Genomic DNA, 19,746 nt, shown 5'->3' on the forward strand with positions numbered 1-19,746 from the left:
GAATTCAAGAAAGAATTTGCTACTTAGTTACAATTTTTTCATAATTTCTTGAATGAAATTGTATATCCAAGAGTTGACTTCAAGAAAGAAATTGTTACTTATTGAGAATTTTTTAATAATTTCTTGAATTAAATTTCTACATCAAGTAGCTAAGTGAAAATTGCTTGTGATAAAGAGAAAAAAAAAGTTACTTACTTGCTATTTTTTCATAATTTCTTGAATGAAGTATCTGTACTGTATATCCAAGAGGTGAAATCAATAAAGAGTTTGTTACTTACTAACAAATATTTTCATAATTTCTTGAATGAAATTTCCGTATTGCGTATCCAAGAGTTGACTTCAAGAAATAAATTGTTACTTACTGAGAGTTTTTCAATAATTTCTACATCATTTAGCTAAGTTAAAATTTTTTGTTATAAAGAGAAAAAAAGCTACTTACTTGAGATTTTTTTCATAATTTCTTGAATGAAGTATCTGAACTGTATATCAAAGAGGGGAAATCAATAAAAAGTTTGGTACTTACTTACAAATATTTTCAGAATTTCCTGAATGAAATTTCCATATTGTGTATCCAAGAGATGACTTCAAGAAAGAAATTGTTACTTTCTGAGAATTTTTTCATAATTTCTTGAATTAAATTTCTACATCGTGTATTTAAGTCATGTAAACAATAAAGAATTTGTTACTTACTTAGAATTTTGTCATAATTTCTTGAACGAAATGTCTTTGTTTATCCGGCAGGGGAATTCAATAAAGAATTTCCTACTTAGTTACAATTTTTTCATTATTTATTGAATGAAATTTCTGTATTGTGTATCCAAGAGGTGACTTCAAGAAAGAATTTGTTACTTACTTAAAATTTTTTCATAGTTTCTCAAATGAAGTTTCTGAATTGTGTATCCAAGAGGTGACTTCAGGAAAGAGTTTGTTACGAAAGAGTTTGTTACTTGCTTACAATTTTTTCATAGTTTCTTAAATGAAATTTCCGTATTGTGTATCCAAGAGTTGACTTCAAGAAAGAAATTGTTACTTACTGAGAATTTTTTCATAATTTCTTGAATCAAATTTCTACTTCGTGTATCTAAGTCATGAAATTCTTGAATGAAATTTTCGTATTGTGTATTCATGAGTTGACTTCAAGAAAGAAATTGTTACTTACTGAGAATTTTTTCATAATTTCTTGAATTAAATTTCTACATCGTGTAGGTAAGTGAAAATTGTTTGTGATAAAGAGAAAAAAAGTTACTTACTTGCGATTTTTTCATAATATCTTGAATGAAGCATCTGTACTGTATATCCAAGAGGTGAAATCAATAAAGAGTTTGTTACTTACTTACAAATATTTTCATAATTTCTTGAATGAAATTTCCGTATTGTGTATCCAAGAGTTGACTTCAAGAAAGAAATTGTTACTTACTGAGAATTTTTTTCATAATTTCTTGAATTTAATTTCTAAATCGTATATCTAACTCGTGAAAACAATAAAGAGTTTGTTACTTACTTAGAATTTTGTCATAATTTCTTGAACGAAATGTATTTTTGTTAATCCAACATGTGAATTCAAGAAAGAATTTGCTACTTAGTTACAATTTTTTCATAATTTCTTGAATGAAATTGTGTATCCAAGAGTTGACTTCAAGAAAGAAATTGCTACTTACTGAGAATTTATTATAATTTCTTGAATTAAATTTCTACATCATGTAGCTAAGTGAAAATTGTTTTTGATAAAGAGAAAAAAAAGTTACTTACTTGCGATTTTTTCATAATTTCTTGAATGAAGTATCTGTACTGTATATCCAAGAGGTGAAATCAATAAAGAGTTTGTTACTTACTAACAAATATTTTCATAATTTCTTGAATAAAATTTCCGTATTGCGTATCCAAGAGTTGACTTCAAGAAAGAAATTGTTACTTACTGAGAGTTTTTCAATAATTTCTACATCATTTAGCTAAGTGAAAATTGTTTGTGATAAAGAGAAAAAAAGTTACTTACTTGCGATTTTTTTTCATAATTTCTTGAATGAAGTATCTGAACTGTATATCCAAGAGGTGAAATCAATAAAAAGTTTGTTACTTACTTACAAATATTTTCATAATTTCCTGAATGAAATTTCCATATTGTGTATCCAAGAGATGACTTCAAGAAAGAAATTGTTACTTTCTGAGAATATTTTCATAATTTCTTGAATTAAATTTCTACATCGTGTATCTAAGTCATGTAAACAATAAAGAGTTTGTTACTTACTTAGAATTTTGTCATAATTTCTTGAACGAAATGTCTTTGTTTATCCAGCAGGTGAATTCAAGAAAGAATTTGCTACTTATTTACAATTTTTTCATAATTTCTTTAATGAAAATTTTTGTATTGTGTATCCAAGAGGTGACTTTAAGAAAGAATTTGTTACTTACTTACTTACAATTTTTTTCATAGTTTCCTAAATGAAGTTTCTGCATTATGTATCAAATAGGTAACTTTCAGGAAGGAGTTTGTTACTTAATAACAATAGAACTATTCTAAATAACAAGTGCGGGTTAAGATTAAAGATATTTATTGTTTAAATGTATTAACAGATTTTTTTTTTGAGAAAAAAAAAACAACAACAAATGTTTACATAAAAGTAGTACTTAGAGTTCACTCTTTAACATCCACAAACGATGGTCCTATGATATAGAATAGTTTTTAACATGTCTTATGGATTTATCACGATCAGGTATGTTCTTAGGTATCCACTGTGCGAAGAACCTAACCTCGTCTTCAGGACGGTGATAACCTCCTTCAAATTTAGGACACTTAAACTCTTCTAGATTGAAAAGTGGAATCCTAGGGTCACACTTTTGAATTAAAACTTTATCTGTAGGTACATTGCCCTTTACGTAGAGTGCTTCAACTCCGAAAAAGCTGCAAATTTCACTGACTTCCTCCTGGACATTTCTCAGTTCCTGACCAGTATTATTAAGTGGTGTAATCACTCTATCATAGAATCCCAGTGTGTTTATACACCGTAATGTAGTACTCCACAAGATTTTATCATACTCAAACAGATTATAGTTCACTAACCAATGATAACAGTCAATTTCTTCGAGATCCATAGACAATAATAAAAAAGCACATTCGAATATAACACCGCAAGATGATTTTTTCAAACTGATAAATTCAGTGTCATACAGTCCTATCATCTTGGAGGCTATTAATGTAGTTGTTAAGCAGAGAAATACTTCATCAAACTTTTATACCTTCGCTCAAGGTTGAACGGAGTTATGACTAGTGAGATGAGTCTTAAAACCATCTGAATTCATTGTGGGGAGGAGTCATTGAACTCTCGGTAACTGATAAATTGTGTGTCATACTGTCCTATCATCTTGGAAGTTATTAATGTAGCTGTTAAGTAGAAAAAAATACTCTGTCAAACTTTTATATCCTCACTCAAGGTTGAATGGAGTTATGGGTAGGGGGCAGAGTCCTAAAATCATCTGAATTCCTTCAGAGGAGGAGTCATTAAACCCTCCAGGAACCGAATACCCATGAACATCTAAAAAACTATGTCTAAAAACCTAAACAGCTAATTAACTATTCTAATTCATGATTTCAGGCACATAAAACCATAAAATACTAAAATTTAACTTCTCAGCAAACTATTCATCCCAAACTAGAAGTTTCAGACAACAAACGCCTATGAGAGACTAAGAATCATAGCTCTGAAAAGTCCTAAAAGCAAACTACACATCCCAACAAACCCCTTAAAGCTCTTTTAAAAGATACAAAAAAACTACTTATTTAACACAAAAATTTCGTTTTTAAAAGATACAAAAACTACTTATCTAACACAAAAATTTCGTTTTTAATGACCATCAAGTAAAGAAAAACCACACGGAATCCGGCAACTGAGTCTCTCAAACCCCGTAAATCTATTATAATATATACAAACAAAAATAAAAGAAAACTATTAGTTATTTATTTAATATTTCATAGCTACTACAAACCTCCCGGAATTATGAAACGGAGTCTCTCAAACCCCGTAAAGCTCATTTAAAAGATAGAATAACTAATTATTAAACACCATATATTCGTTGTTAACGACTATCACGTAAAGAAAAATCACACGGAATTAGGCAACTGAGTCTCTCAAACCCTGTAAAGCTCTTTTAAAATATACAAAAACTACTTATTTAACACAAAAATTTCGTTTTTAATGACCACCAAGTGAAGAAAAACAACACGGAAGTAGGCAACTGAGTCTCTCAAACACTGTAAAGCTCTTTTATAAGATACAATAACTACTTATTTAACAAAAAAATTTCGTTTTTATTGACCACCAAGTGAAGAAAAACCACACGGAATTAGGCAACTGAGTCTCTCAAACCCTGTAAAGCTCTTTTAAAAGATACAAAAACTACTTATTTTAACGCAAAAATTTCTTTTTTAATGACCACCAAGTGAAGAAAAACCAAACGGAATTAGGCAACTGAGTCTCTCAAACCCTGTAAAGCTCTTTTAAAAGATACAAAAACTACTTATTTAACACAAAAATTTTGGTTTTAATGACCACCAAGTAAAGAAAAACCACACGGAATCAGGCAACTGAGTCTCTCAAACCCTGTAAAGCTCTTTTAAAAGATACAAAAACTACTTATTTAACACAAAAATTTCGTTTTTAATGACCACCAAGTGAAGAAAAACAACACTGAATTAGGCAACTGAGTCTCTCAAACCCTGTAAAGCTCTTTTAAAAGATACAAAAACTACTTATTTAACACAAAAATTTCGTTTTTAATGACCACCAAGTGAAGAAAAACCACACGGAATTAGGCAACTGAGTCTCTCAAACCCTGTAAAGCTATTTTAATAGTTTCAAAAACTTCTTATATTACACATTATTTTGGTTTTTATTGACCACCAAGTTAAGGAAAACCACACGGAGTCAGGCAACTTAGTCTCTCAAACCCTGTAAAGCTATTTTAAAAGATACAAAAACTACTTATTTAACACAAAAATTTCGTTTTTAATGACCACCAAGTTAAGAAAAACCACACGGAATCATGCAACTGAGTCTCTCAAACCATGTAAAGCTCTTTTAAAAGATAAAAAAATTACTTATTTAACACAAAAATTTCGTTTTTAATGACCACCAAGTGAAGAAAAACCACACGGAATCAGGCAACTGAGTCTCTCAAACCCTGTAAAGCTCTATTAAAAGATACAAAAACTACTTATTTAACACAAAAATTTCGTTTTTAATGACCAACAAGTGAAGAAAAACCACACGGAATTAGGCAACTGAGTCTCTCAACTCCGTGCTACTCGACCTCATTTAACTAATCCCCGTGTAACTGAATCCGTATGTAACTGAACCCTCGTGCAAGTCAACCCTCGTGCAACTCAACTCCCTCAAAATACTTTTCAGCCAATCTCCTCCAATTCACAAATCCCATTACCCCTTTTTTTTGCAAAGGTTAATCAAACATCTCCGATTGTAAAAGCATTAAAAAATTTTCCACTCACTAATTACCCCTTTTTTGCAAATCCTAATCACTAAACAAGTTATACTCGTTCATCTTGGCAAAGAGTGTAATGACCTGTTTACCTACCAGAAAAACCGGAAGGAACATAAAGTCCCAGAATTCATTAGAAGGACTATACGAAATTTAACCCCCCCCCTCCCCCCCCAAAAAACTCTCACACTCTTTGTAACACGCAAGCTTTTCATTCAAAGCAGAAAAATAAATCATGTTAGGAAAAAGCTTTATTTCTGAATGATAAAGAACTTATTTTCAAAACAATTAAAACTTGTAAACATACCTATGATGGATATATTTTATTTACATAATAGAAAAAAAAGCGTGCTTTGACGTTTCTATCGAATACAGTCGTCATATTCTTAAGATTTTGTATTGTTGGAGGGGAGGGGGGCTGTCCCTCTGAAATTTGAATTTACTAGTAAAACGTTTTTCTTTATTTTTTTTGGGAAATAAAAGAATGAAAAGTGTACTCACATTGAAAATCGACAAATCCATTGTTTTCAAAAGTTAAAAATATATGGTGTACTATAAACAATGTCTTAATGCATAATGAAAATTGGAATGCAGTGTGGGGACATTATATCGGGTTTTTTTTTTAATTAAGTACATTATAGCATGACAAGTTTTTTTTTTAGAAAACCGACCAATCAAGTTATTATATTGGACTTGTCAACAACTTTCTCTAATCGACTGACACACAAAAAATAAATGTCATAATAAAAAAAAAACATGTCTGCCAAGCCATGTAGAGCTCATTGTTATAGGCAAATGAACCTGGTAACCCAATTACTTGAAAGTACACACACAACCTTGTTGGTCCGGAGGCCCCTTGGACTTCAAAAGAAGGACTATACTTCTGTGATCTTTCTTGTGGTTAAAAAATACAAGATTTCAAATTTTTTTACATAGGAGCTTGAAACCTCTATAGTAGGGTCTTCTAGTATGCTGAGTCCGATAGTGTGATTTTCATTAAGGTCACTTGATGTTTTGGGGGAGTTTTTTCCCTTGTTTGAAAATTGGGCAAATTTTCTCAGGCACGTAACTTTTGATGGGCAACATTAAATTTGATGAATTTTACATATTTGGAATATTATTTAAATTTGGTTCAGTTGATAGAACGATTTTGGGGAAAAGGGGCGTGAGAGGGGGGGGGGCTAAGTTGTCCTCCAATCTTTTTCGTCGCATAAAAAGGGCACTAAAAATTATAATTTTCTTTTAAATGAGCTCTCTCCCGATGTTCTAGGACAATTGGTTTGATACGATCACTCCTGGGGAAATGAAAAAAAAAATAAATAAACACGCATCCGTGATCTTTCTTCTGGCAAAAAAATACAAAATTCCACATTTTTGCAGACAGGAGCTTGAAACCTCTACAGTAGAGTTTTCTAATAAGCTAAATCTAATAGTGTGATTTTCATGAACATTTCAAGACGCTTAGGGTATGTTTTCCCCTTTTTTGAAACTCATGCAATTTTTCTCAGGCTCTTACCCTTTTATGAGTAACCCTAAGCTAAATAAATCTTATATATTTAGAATCAGAATAATAAGCCGATTCTTGCGATGTATTTATTGATATCATCCGTTTTACAGTTTCAGTCACTATTGGGCCACGTCGCCCCTTTTATTACAGTTCGTTGCCACGAAGTGTTTGAAAAAATGCTTTATGCTGAAAGATATGTGCTTTAAGCCCTTTTCTCCTTGATAACATTATTAAATCACAGTTGGTCTGACAACAAAAAAAAGGATATTAAAGAATCAGTGTACTTCCATTAGTCCTTTTTTAATTATTTTTTTTCGAAGATTACCACGACTAGAAAGCTGATATACCAACTTCAGATGCCTTTTTTATTTTGTTTTTTATTAATTATTCCTCTCCCACCCAAAAAAATATACAAAAAAACAAAAATATATGACAGTTTTATTTCAGCTTATTTTTACATTACATAAAATAAACACACTATTTTAAAATAATCAAAAAAGCTGAAATATCGACGCTGCCCCAATTTTAATTTTCATTCTTTTCCTTTTCGTTCCATTTTCTCCATTCTAGATTTTTGGTGCTAATAAAAAATCAAACAACAATTAATCTAACCTCCGTTTACCTAACTGGAAACGCTGCTCTCACTCATACACACACTTCCCCCACTCAGAAACTCAAACTCTCCTTATTACTCCTTTGTTTCCCACACACATATTTACGTTTACAACCCAAAATCACAAAAATATTTTCTCCACTCTTCACTTGAAACTAATAATACAATTTTCCTTTCAACTTGACTCTTTAAATATTCCAAAGTCGCTACTTTATTTCTTTTTCTTCTCCTTCCCACATAATGGCACATTTTTCCAATAGTATAACATAGAGAATTCTTCTTTTTTACTTTTAACTCCAAATTTATATAAAAATTTCACCAGCTTCGTCTTTTCTTCATCACTTTGAACCTTAATTCCGTACCTTTCACTCAAATTAAAAACAAACTGAAATATTCCTTAATTTTCTTTACCCTTCACGAACTCGTGGTCTAAACCATCATCCACTAGTTCCAAACAAAAGAAGCACTTTTTATCTTCATCTGTCAAGAAACGTGACATTCTATTTTGGTATGGTAAAATCATATGTATCACCTGAAACCTAAGCACCCTTCCTTTTGGCTCCATAGGGAATGAATGCAGATTCCTAAATGTATTTTCAAAATTTACAAATGATTCTTTTTTTTACGTGGTACCTACCATATTCGACTTCGTGAATTAATATTCTGGTAATGTCCATTATTATTTCTTTACTATCTGCCATGAGAAGCCCTTTCTGTTGCAGTTGCTTCAATATCTGGACTGAAACTTTTATGCAAGCTGAGGCATTTGTCTCCGAGTTAGTTGGAGTTGGCTCATTTAGTATGGGAAGCAACTAATTCGTGTCATTTCACAAGTGAACTTGGGATCCATTTAAAAATTCGAGTGTCATCCGGGTAAGCATATTTTGGTACTTTTTTTGAAAATTCAGAACACCAAGACTGCCCGATTTCTTTGGGAAAAAGAGCATCTTCGTACTCTCTTTTTCTAGCTTACCGCCCCATTTGAAACGCCACATATAAGTTTCGATTTTGTTTGTTATAGGTTCCAGGATGGGCATTATTGGGGCCCGATAGAGTATTCGTGATACGCAATACATGTTGACGAAAGTTGATCTCTGAAACAAAGTAAGATTTCTGACTCTTTCGTCGCCACATAGAAGATGCTGAATCTCATGCAGTTTCTTGCCCCATGCATTTTGCCAGCAATTCCCTCTGACTGATAATTCAATTCCAAGTATCTTCACTGATGGACTGACTTCTAGCCAAGTCTCTTTTTCCGAGTCCCTGGTCCAGCTGGCCTTTGGGTTTTCAGCTAAAGGGAGGATCTTGCCCCTTTTCTATGAATCCTTACAGCAAGGTTTTTCTCATACCATTCTAGGCCCAGCATTACTGTTTTAACGTCACTTACTCCATCAGCAAAGAAATTGACATCATCAATAAAGGCTTCTGACTTGAGAACTACAGTTGGCAGTACTCTTATTACCGTTATTCTAGGTTCTCTGTATTTTATTAGCGGGTCTAGATATATCTCGAATAAAAACAAAAGGCTTGGATCTCCCTGTCGAAGAGATATTTCGAGGGGAAATTGTTCAGTGAGGCTGCCGTCAACAACCACATTTGCTGCTACATGACAGTATAGATTCTTGAAAAATTCCACAAATTCACTACAAAATGAGTACTTATTCGTCATCAATTTCCACAGAAAATCACGGACCACTTAATCAAAAGCTTTGGTAAAATCAACAAATATTAACACCTATTTAAGATCATTTTCTGATAGCTCTTCTCTTCTAAGGAGGAAGTCCCTTAAAGTAGCAATATTATGCTGGATTTTCAGATCTTTTATGCCCCCGTGTCGAGTCTCACCCGGCAACTCTCTTATCAGTTTTTTGAGCCTATTTATTACGAGTTTTGAACATAATCGGGTATCACAGGAAAGTAGAGAGATGAGCCTCCAGTTATCAATACTTTGTATATCTCCTTGTTTGGCACTAATGTGATAATCGCCAGAGTCTGTTCTGCTGTCGCTCTTTCACGAATAATTTCTTTCATTGCTGGTAACAGAATTTCCAAATTTTTCACTAAACAAACTTTGTAAAAATCATAACTTAAACCGTCTCCTCATGGGGCCTTTCGTGTTTTAGTAGAATTCAACCCTTTCTTAAGCTTTTGTTCAGTTATGGGCTGACTCATTATTTCGTTTTCCTCACTTTCCTCTTTTTTCTTTACTTTTTCTTTACTGTTTTTTACGTTTTATCTTCTTTTTTCAATACTTTTAGGAAACTTTTTCTTTACTTCCAAATCATCAAAAGCGCTTGCCTCTCCTCCTTCTTTCCTTTAATGTATCTCGAAGAAAAAGTCATAAACTGTCTTTTTTATTTCTTAATGAGTTTGTATTATCCTTCCGTCGGGTGTTTTAATAGTTTCGATTCTGTTTTCTTCTCGATTCCTTTTGGCTTTCAAAATGGTTGCCAGGCTTATTTGCTCGCCTTCATACAGATCGTTTCGCCGATTTTTATCGTCCAGTTTTCAAACTTTTCTTGTTCAATTTCTTTCAACTGTCGTCTTATTTCATGGTATTCGAAAAATGGATCTCCTGTCTTCTGGTCTATTTCATCTTTCAGTTGGCTTAGGATTTTTCGTAAAAAAATGTTCGCGGGCTAACTGCTCTCTTTCACTTTCCTTCTGTAGGTCTTTTTGAAAATTTGTGATTTACTGTTTAAAGTTGATCCATGTCATGAGGTGGCTTTCTTTCTGTTTTCTTCCAGTAAGTATTTGTCTGATTTTTCCTCGTATTATTTCTTCGTTTTCTTTTTCCTTGAGAGTATCTGGATGTAGTTTCCAGTACTTGTCCCTGACAAATCTTGTTTTCATATGCCTTTTTGGTCCTTAAATGGTCCTCAGATGCCTTTTTGGTACTTAAATGAACAGTCTACTACACCGAATTTTAGATTGAAAGAGCACTGACCTAGTTACCGAAAGCCCCATTTTAGTTGGAATAGTCATTATGAACCCATATACCTTGCTGGCGAGGAGCCCCCGATTGAACAAGATTTTTTTTCAGTAATCTGTCGACTTCCTCTGCAAAAACAACATAAGTAAATAAGACAGCGAAAAACAACTCTCTTAGCAAAAAAATAAACTAAATTACTAAGTTCATTGAAATGCATAAAAAAAAATATATATATTTGATGATAAAATCCACACCAACCAAATCACAAATGATAGGCTAGTAATTGGAGCAAGAGCTCTAAATCAAACGTAAATTACTAACATAGACAGTGAAGATACTTTCCTTTTTAGATTTAAAAAAATATTTCTGAGATGTTCGATAACAATAAGGAAAATTTTGCATCAAGCAAAATCAGACGTTCCCTTTAATGTTACTTGAATCGTTTAAAGTTGGTAGTTTAATAATAAAAAAATATTCTTATGTTAATTTGGATTTTACGGAGATCTAACTCCATACTTATTCTCTTGTCTCCAGTAAATCGAGTGGTTATGATTAACTATGATGGCAAGCCTTTTGATGTCAACGCATAAAAATGTTTTATACAGGTTTGTGGAATAATATTATGTAAAGCTTTTTTGGCTTGAAAGACTGGTGACACGCGTCGAGGTGATTAGTTTAGATTCGCCACCACAGGATGTCATCGTACACGAGGAAAAAACGATTAAAAGTCAAACAAAAAAACGATCAAATGGGGGTAAGTCCAAGTATTAGATAGTGAAACCAGATTGCCCAAATACAAGTTGAATTTCTAATGAAGGTGGCAAAATCTTCTTCGTCTTCTAATTGCAAAACCTGGTACGTCGAAAATACGTCGCATACACGGGGAGATGTAACCAATCTGTATATAACTATAAATTCAACATTTCTTTGCAATTACAAGACCTAGTGGATTTTGCCACCTTCGTTAGAAATTCAACTTACATTTAGACAATACTAAAGAAGAAAATTTACAACTCAAGACTTTGTATGAACCCAGTTAATGAACTCTCTCGGAAAAATCTAGTGGATGAACTGGAAGCAATTATTTTGTTCTGTATAAATATGTTAGTTTTAATTTTAGTGACTTAGTATATCTGCTGATGACGATCACTGCATGTGGGGTATTAATATCCAAACCTTTGTATCTGTTTTCACTATCTAATAGGTAAACTTATTCCCATTCAGACGTTTAGATGTTCGTCATAAAAAGATAGTGTGGTGTTGGAAAACAAATATTGCTAAGGATTTTGCTTGTATACTTATACGGCTTTTGAATATGGTTCGAGCTAAATATGTATTATTGGCCCTAGATTTACAGTGCCATATAAATGTTCTCTTTTATAGAACGAAACATCTACTAACATCTTCTAACGTTCTTGTCTTGAACCTTGCAATAAGCGATATGGTCATAACCATGCAATCCCCAATAGTTGTTGTTAACAGTTTCTGGAATGGACCAGTGCTTGGAGACATTGGTAGGTAAAAAAAAAAATATACTTTAAAAAATTATCCGAGTTCCTAATACAAACATTGAGCATTGCATTGGAAGTTTTTGAGTGTAAAAACTTAGTAGCTTAATTAGTAACTACAAGTCGAGCTTACATTTTAAAGTACCAACAAGACTAAAGATGAAATCTAATTCTTTGTATTGGTTCTGTGGAAACTCCCACAACCATATATGTCTGTAGTGGGGCCATAATGATTTTAACGACTCCCATAGCCAGGATTCCTACGACACCCTGGAAGTGTGCCCCTGGATTCCTACGACGCCATGAAAGACACGCCCCTGGATTCCTACGCTACCCGGAAGAAAAACCCTCGCAATACAAGTGGTACCTGTTTCAAGCGGTGAACAGGTGTTCGGGAACGTTTACTTTGGGAGGACACACCTTCGTCATTCCATGAGAGCGCTGTTTCCACGGGAGCCAGCATTTTTTACGTCACAGGAGAGTTTACTTACAGTTGTTCTTCTTAAAGAACCAAATGATCTTCCTTTAAAAACCTATGAAGCCACCTTAAACCTAAGATTGTCCTTTAAAAAACCAAAGGATAGGGTAAAACCCTTAAAAAACCTAAGGGTATAAAGGAAGTAGGGCGAAAACTTCATGAAATCCTTTACCCCATTATTCTTCTTGAAAAAAAACCTTTTCTTCTCTTTAAAAACCTGCATTACCTAAGATTTTCCATTTAAAAGCCTGTGAAGGTTCCTTTACCCTAAGATTCCCCTTTAAAAACCTGTGAAGCCTCCTTTACCCCAGGAATTTTCTTAAAAACCATCTTTCCATTCGAAAAACCTGAGATTTCCTCTTGAAAAATCTACATTACCTCTTTAATTAGATTCCCCTTTAAGAACCTACATTAGCCTAATATTACCCAATATACAGATGCTTCCTCTAATCTTTTCAGCAAAATAATTATGATTACTTTTGTAGCCATATCAATGAGTGATATCCCTCGGTATTTGCAGCTGTTACAGTTGTCACCCTTTTTAAATACTGGGGATATTACTAAAACCTTCCAATCGGAAGGGAAGATCTATTCTCCTATATCAGACTGAAGAGGGGGTCTAGTTGCTCGGCTAAAACGTGTGGCAAGGCTTTGTAGACCTCAGGAGGGAGACCGTCTTCACCAGACGACTTATTGCTTTTTAGCTGTTTGACGTGTTTTGGATCTATGAAGCTGAAGATGGTGCCCTTCCGATTTAATACCATGGTTTTTTAGCTGCTGGTGGCAGCATCAGTGTTGCCTCTTGTCAATCTATATTTGAATTAAGCAGGCCTTTAAAGTGATCCTTCAAGTGATAAGGTTTACCTAGTACGTCAGGAATCATGTTCACTTGAGTCTTTTAAGGGACTAGCGATGGGTAACTTTTTCTGGTTATTTCTATGAGGACTATCATATTGTATAATGAAAAACTTAAGACATATCTGCCTTATACGATTATTTGCAAATTTCTGAACTATCTTTGAATTTAAAAGGGAGCTTAGCGTTATTGAATTTGTCGAATTAGTTTTTGTATATTGTTTTTCAAGGTTCGGTTTGGAAACACTGGTGAAACTTTGCCCATAAATTCTAACCTTTAATATTCTGTAACAACCAAATGTAAAATCATTGAAAACCCTGGTTTCAAGGTATGAATAGATCTAAGATGGATCCAGGTGGCCAAACGTTTTCATATTGTTATCCTTGGTGATTTAAGCATATGTTTTAGGGCTCAGCGAAATATGTTGTAACGACTGACTATCACTTTAATTAACCTTCCTACAGTGGTTTTACCCTTTGCCCTAGTTCGCCGCTTACGCAATTACTTTCTAATTACTGCCCTTTCAATTGTTTGGGCAAATAAGCCATTAGAAGTGCATACGAACTAACTAATTTTCTTTTCTATTTTTGCGAAGGACTTTTAATTTAAAAAAACTAATTTTCTCTTCATACAACTCTTTTTTAGCTATCATAGAAAGAAACCAATTATCAGAGTGGTCAATGATTTATATTTTTATGACTTTTTCTCAATTAGTTTTCTCTTCTTAATGTCTTTTTGTAAGAGTTGCTCTGACTGTGGGCAGGTACAAAAGAAATTTTTTTGAGGAGGGGGAAATGCTACATTTTTCTAATAATTTGAGTAGAGAATGCCCCCCAACAATTTTTTTATACGTGTTATTGACTAAATAGCATCAAAAGTCTTGGAAATATTTAGAAAAAGCAGGTACAACCTTTAGTTCTGGTCAGTTTATTGCACTAACAGTACTTAATTCTTTTGCATGACAAAAAAGATTTGGGATTGCTGGCTTTATTAATGAAGTGGAATAAAATAAAAGTATACAAAGTAGAAAACCAGGAAGTTGTGGATGTTTTGTACAAGAAAATCACTGTAAACAAAAATCTATTACACTTCCTCTCCCTAAGTACTTCCTCCTTTCCCCAAGTGCTAGAAAATTACTCCTTCGTGACACATACAACTTAATCTATTCACTATTTTGACGCACTTTAAATAAATATCTTGTCCCCCAACCACCTTGCATTGCTGGTATTCAATTTTTTTTTAATTAAAGGAACATCTTTGGAATTAATTTTACTTTGATCAAAATTCATCCTGGGGGAATGTATTTTTTCGACAAATTATGTCTGTGGAAAGGCTTTTTACAAATTTTGATACTGAATTACACTTTTTCAGGATGCCAAATTTATGGTTTTGTTGGTGGATTGGCAGGAACAACATCCATCGTCAGCTTGGCAATTCTTGCTTACAACAGATACCGGGTCATATCAAAACCCTTTGACCTTGAAAGAAAATCAACACAAATAAAGTCTATGTTTCAAATAGTTTTTACATGGTTTTATTCACTCTGTTTTGCATCATTACCTTTGTTTGGAATAAGCCGATATGTTCCAGAGGGCTATTTAACGAGTTGCAGCTTTGAATACCTTACTGATAATCTCAAGAACAGAATTTTTATTCTTGCTTTCTTTTTCGGGGCATGGTGTGTGCCATGTTTTCTTATTTTGTTCTCGTATATTAATATTGTCTCTGTAGTTTACAGGAGCAAATTCAAAATCTCCGAAGATGTGGCTGATAATGTGTATCGTCAAAAACTTGAAATTAAAATTACTAAAACAGTTTTTGGCCTAATCACATTATGGATGATTGCCTGGACACCTTATGCTATTGTAGCTTTACTGGGAATTTCTAATAATAAGGAATATATAACACCTTTCTTATCCGTGCTATGTGGCACATTTTGCAAAATTTCAGCTTGCAGCAATCCCTTTATATATGCCATAACCTATCCACCAATGAAAAAAGAAATTACTAAAATATTCAATAGTCTCTGTTTAAGCAGTAAAAGTGAAGTTGAACATTTGGGCTTCACTAGACGAAAAACTTCTGATACGGATTCTGAAATTAGTAACTTATTTCTACGGGGTTATGAAACTAGTTTTTCACAATATATTACAAATACGGTCACAAATGAAACACATCTTGTAGATGACACTCAAATCTGCTAAAATAACATATTCCGCATAAAACAACTTACGAATGATGGAGAAAAGGCAACTTAACGCACAAAGCATAACACGTAAGCAGTTATCACAGAAACACCCAAACCCAAGCCAAGTAATGCTTACAACTTCTTGCCAACTCCTTACCAGCCAATTGATTAGAAAATGGAAAAGGTACAAGTACAGCTTAGGCCATATAGTATAACATAGGCAGAACAACATATAATCAAAAAAATAGAATCCAAAGTAAAACAATTTTGCCGAGGCAGCCCTTCAGAGAGTATTTACTTGGAACAAGACGCTGAAATAAATATGTAATTTGGTTGGGAGATTAAATCTGTAAAACTATTTTATAAAATAGCAGACATAGTCTCCAATCTATTTTCCTATCTTAGTGGTCAATGTTATGTTTGTGATTTTTTAATAGAATTTTCAATATTTTTGTTCAAAATCTGAATATTTCGCAAGGTTTTAGCAAGACATTTAATAGTACACAGTTAGAATATAGAAGCCCTTGGATTGACTGCACTTGAATATTGGGTCCAGCTTATGTATATGTTGAGTTTTGTATTTGTGTACTTATTTTTTTATATCGAATATACTTTTTCTGTATATCCCTTTAAGAGCTAAAGATGAATATTTTTTTTTTACTATAGTCAAGTCATTTTACAATAATAATGATAATAATAATTTATTTATGCCAACTCATGAACAAAAAATTACAAGCGGAGTACAAAGAGAGAAAAAGGAAAAAAGCAAAGAAACTACAATAATCAAAATTATACACACTATAATACCACACTACCTAATCAGCACAGTCATAAAGTGTGTGCACCGGCAATAATTCGGATAATTTTTCGAATGATCTTTTTCTAGCCTGATTTTCCAGATCTGGCAGTACTTCAGTCGGGTCACGCAAATTATACGAGCTCAGGAGACCAGTGTTACGTTGGTATAACGGTAGACGCAGCAAAAATTTCAGATACTTGCAATAAACTGATCGAAGTTTCATTTTTTCTGTTGCTGCTAACCAATCCCATAGCGGTGAGATATATGGAATATGATGCAATGCAATCGCTGAATAAAGTCGTGATAGCAATTTTATATTGTAACTATACTTGAGTGCTGCTAACTTAGCATAACTAAATCGAATCACGGTAGATACATTTTTGATAAGCAGGGTCCTAGAACTGATGATGCTAGAGCCATACGTAACACCAAGGTACTTAAGTTGATGCACCAAAAATATTTTCGTTCCTTTAATGATGACATAAGGCTCAATTCTAGATACTAGACTACGCAAAGGTGACCGCGGATAAATTACCATGAACTCTGTTGTTTGGGCATTCACTTTGAGACCTAAGCCATTATACCTACCAATCAGCTGGTCACGGTTACTCTGGAGGCTTGCAAGTTTACTACTTATCATAAGCACATCATCAGCGTAACATAATAAACTAAATTCACCAAGTCCTAGGAGGAACCTTCCATATATATGCTTTGTTACTAACGAAGTAAGAATATTGAATATCACCGGACTAAGAAATGATCCCTGTCAAAGCCTTCTAAAAAGCCTTGTAGGATTAGATCATTCTTGACACAGTTATCCATGATCAGAAGACAAATTGAATTGTCTTATATGAAACAATTCAATTGTCTTATTTGTCTTATTTGGAGAGACAATTGAATTGTCTCTCCAAATCGTTTGTATAGTTGGGGGGGGGGGGGGCTGGGAATTTTTACTTTCCTCATAAACCAACAAAAATGTTCAAAACTCCCAACTGATGGAATTCAGCACGATGATTATTTCACAGCAGCCCCCTTCCCCAGAGAGCAAGAATAACTTTCATGTATTTTAATCAAGGTTTTTCTATCTAATTGGGATGCTTAAACTCGTTTATCAAATACATTTAAGTCCCAAGGCATTGCAGATATTTAAGCAAGCATTCAGGGAAATATTTTGGTGAGCCCATTGTATGGGCAATTTATTTCCCCATTGTATGGGGAAAAACCATCTGATCTTTACACTAATATTTTGATTATAAATGACTTATGATTAAAGAAAAAACTAATCAAAACTATGTATAAATCTGAAAATTTTTGAGGGAAAAGCACCATTGACGTGCGTATGTGCCTGAAGTTCTCTTTCTGACTACTTGATTAAAAATACTGCCTAATTCGTGATAATAAGGGGAAGGAAAAGTTCCTCACCTATCCAAAGCGCCCATTTGATTAAACCGAATGATTATATGCTAGGGTCTAGGTTGGAACCTTTTCCACATCCCAGTCTTTTCACAAAATATATTCCTTCAGCACATTAGATCTAACGTATTGTAGCAATAAATAGTTTAGATGGCTCTGTTTCTTCCAACAACAAGAAGTGAACTTTAAGATATTTGCTATTTCTTTCGAACAGAGATTTATCAAGCGACATAACTAGTGGGATTGTCTATGCATTGTGCATGTAGCTGTACCAACGTTTAACGCAATTTTGCAAGTAGCAACTTACTCCTCTGTCAAAACCGATTTACTTTTCCTTACTCACTCGTGTAATACTTCTTAGGCATGAATGTAAACTATCTAAAATCAGCTTTATTTTTGCCATTAGGTTGTGAGAAGTATTTATATTTGGCAATTAAAGAGGAATAGCCATCAGCAATCTTTTCTTAGAAATCTCTCCGTTGATAAGTTGATAGAGTAGATGAATGATTTTTTATTTTGTGTCTTTGACGTCCACCTAGGTCGTTAATATCGATTATATATTTAGCTGTTTTTTCTTACTACTTTTTTTTTTTTTGGGGGGGGGGGGTAAAAATGGCTGTTATTGATTGTGTATATAGGGTTTTGTAAAGGGTACTGTTTACCCATGCAAGTTTATAAAGTTCCGGTTGGTTGTTAATGTGATTATTTCTTTCAACACAACCCTTTTCTTTCTTCTTTTTCCTAGGGTATCCAAAGACACCCAAGAATCTATCTTTTCACAATTTTGATGAAGATTTTGAAGTTCCAAATTTTCTTTTCCTAAGCTGATTTCTTTTGAATATTTACCTCTCTGAAACGCCGTTTGTTTAATCCATTGTTTTTTACATTCAGCTTGTATTGAAGTTAATATACACGCTGAAATATTAAGGAAAAATTAAATCAAAATGATGGTTTTGCATTATAGGGTAAAGCGATAGAAAAAACGGGAATATTACACAATAAAATTAGTATTCGGGGTTATATCGTTATTTATGTATCTTTGCATTTAATAGCAACCCAAGAATTTGAGAATGTTTACCTTAGATATTAAGATCGAGCTGGTTTTGTAACACAAAGATTATGCTAAGAAATATACCTCATATAAAGTGCTTTGAAAAAAAATTATTGTCATTCACCAAAAGTTTATTCATATATTTTTGAGTTTAATTGACTTTCATAATCCTTGACCTCTATCAAGTTCTGGACGACCTTTTTCCAGAATTAGGGGTGAAAATGGGTTTTGTTTCGCTGATGCATAGAACGTCACCAATTTTATTTGTTTTGCTTCCGTAAAGCCTTAGTTTATCCTTCTACGCCTAAGTAAGTTCCCTTGTTTCTTCATGCTTTTGTTTAAGAACCCAAATTTGAAGTAGTACCCATTGTCAAAATAAAATTTTTACCAGAGTAAAAAGTACCCACTGACAATTTCACCTTTCACCACCTTAGGGGTCTTGAAGGCATGGCTGTCACCCTGCTTTTGCTCTACCATATCTTGAAATCCTTATTTTGATTGATAATATCTATGTGTTGATGCGTGACTCTTTAATGCTCATGCAAAGGCTTTCACACCCTGGAAACTTCCCTGCCCACGGAAAGCTACCCCGTGAAAAAAGCTGAAAATTTGTCTTCCCACCCTAAAATGCATGCATGCTTCCCAATAACAAATACTATACCTAAACAATGGGAAATTTTTATAACTGAAAGAAGCTTCCGGACTGTGGGGGTGGGGGAGGGGGTCTTAATATATCCGAAGGCATAGGTTATTGGCCTTTCAACCATGATGAACAAAATAGCTATCTCAAAATTCTAATCAGACGATTTTGAGGGAAGAGGGGAGGGGGCATAGATTGCCCTCCAATTTGTTTTTCACTTAAAAAGGGCACTAGAACTTTAATTTCCACTCAAATGAACCCTCTCACGATA

General features: G+C 33.5%; 1 protein-coding gene across 1 annotated transcript in view; it reads left to right on the top strand.

The window, feature by feature from the left end:
• LOC148945460 (opsin, ultraviolet-sensitive-like) overlaps positions 1-15,588 on the top strand; it is a 36,606-nt gene extending 21,018 nt beyond the window's left edge. Inside the window, exons 2-3 of the mRNA XM_089099235.1 lie at positions 11,926-12,056; positions 14,756-15,588. Coding sequence (XP_088955361.1) covers positions 11,926-12,056; positions 14,756-15,588 — 964 coding nt within the window. The remainder of the gene's footprint in view (positions 1-11,925; positions 12,057-14,755) is intronic.
• Positions 15,589-19,746: the final 4,158 nt, after the last annotated feature.

This window comes from Artemia sp. Qi Xiang Cuo, chromosome 13 (genome assembly GCF_049724085.1).
Source record: "Artemia sp. Qi Xiang Cuo chromosome 13, ASM4972408v1, whole genome shotgun sequence".
Classification (NCBI taxonomy): domain Eukaryota; kingdom Metazoa; phylum Arthropoda; class Branchiopoda; order Anostraca; family Artemiidae; genus Artemia; species Artemia sp. Qi Xiang Cuo.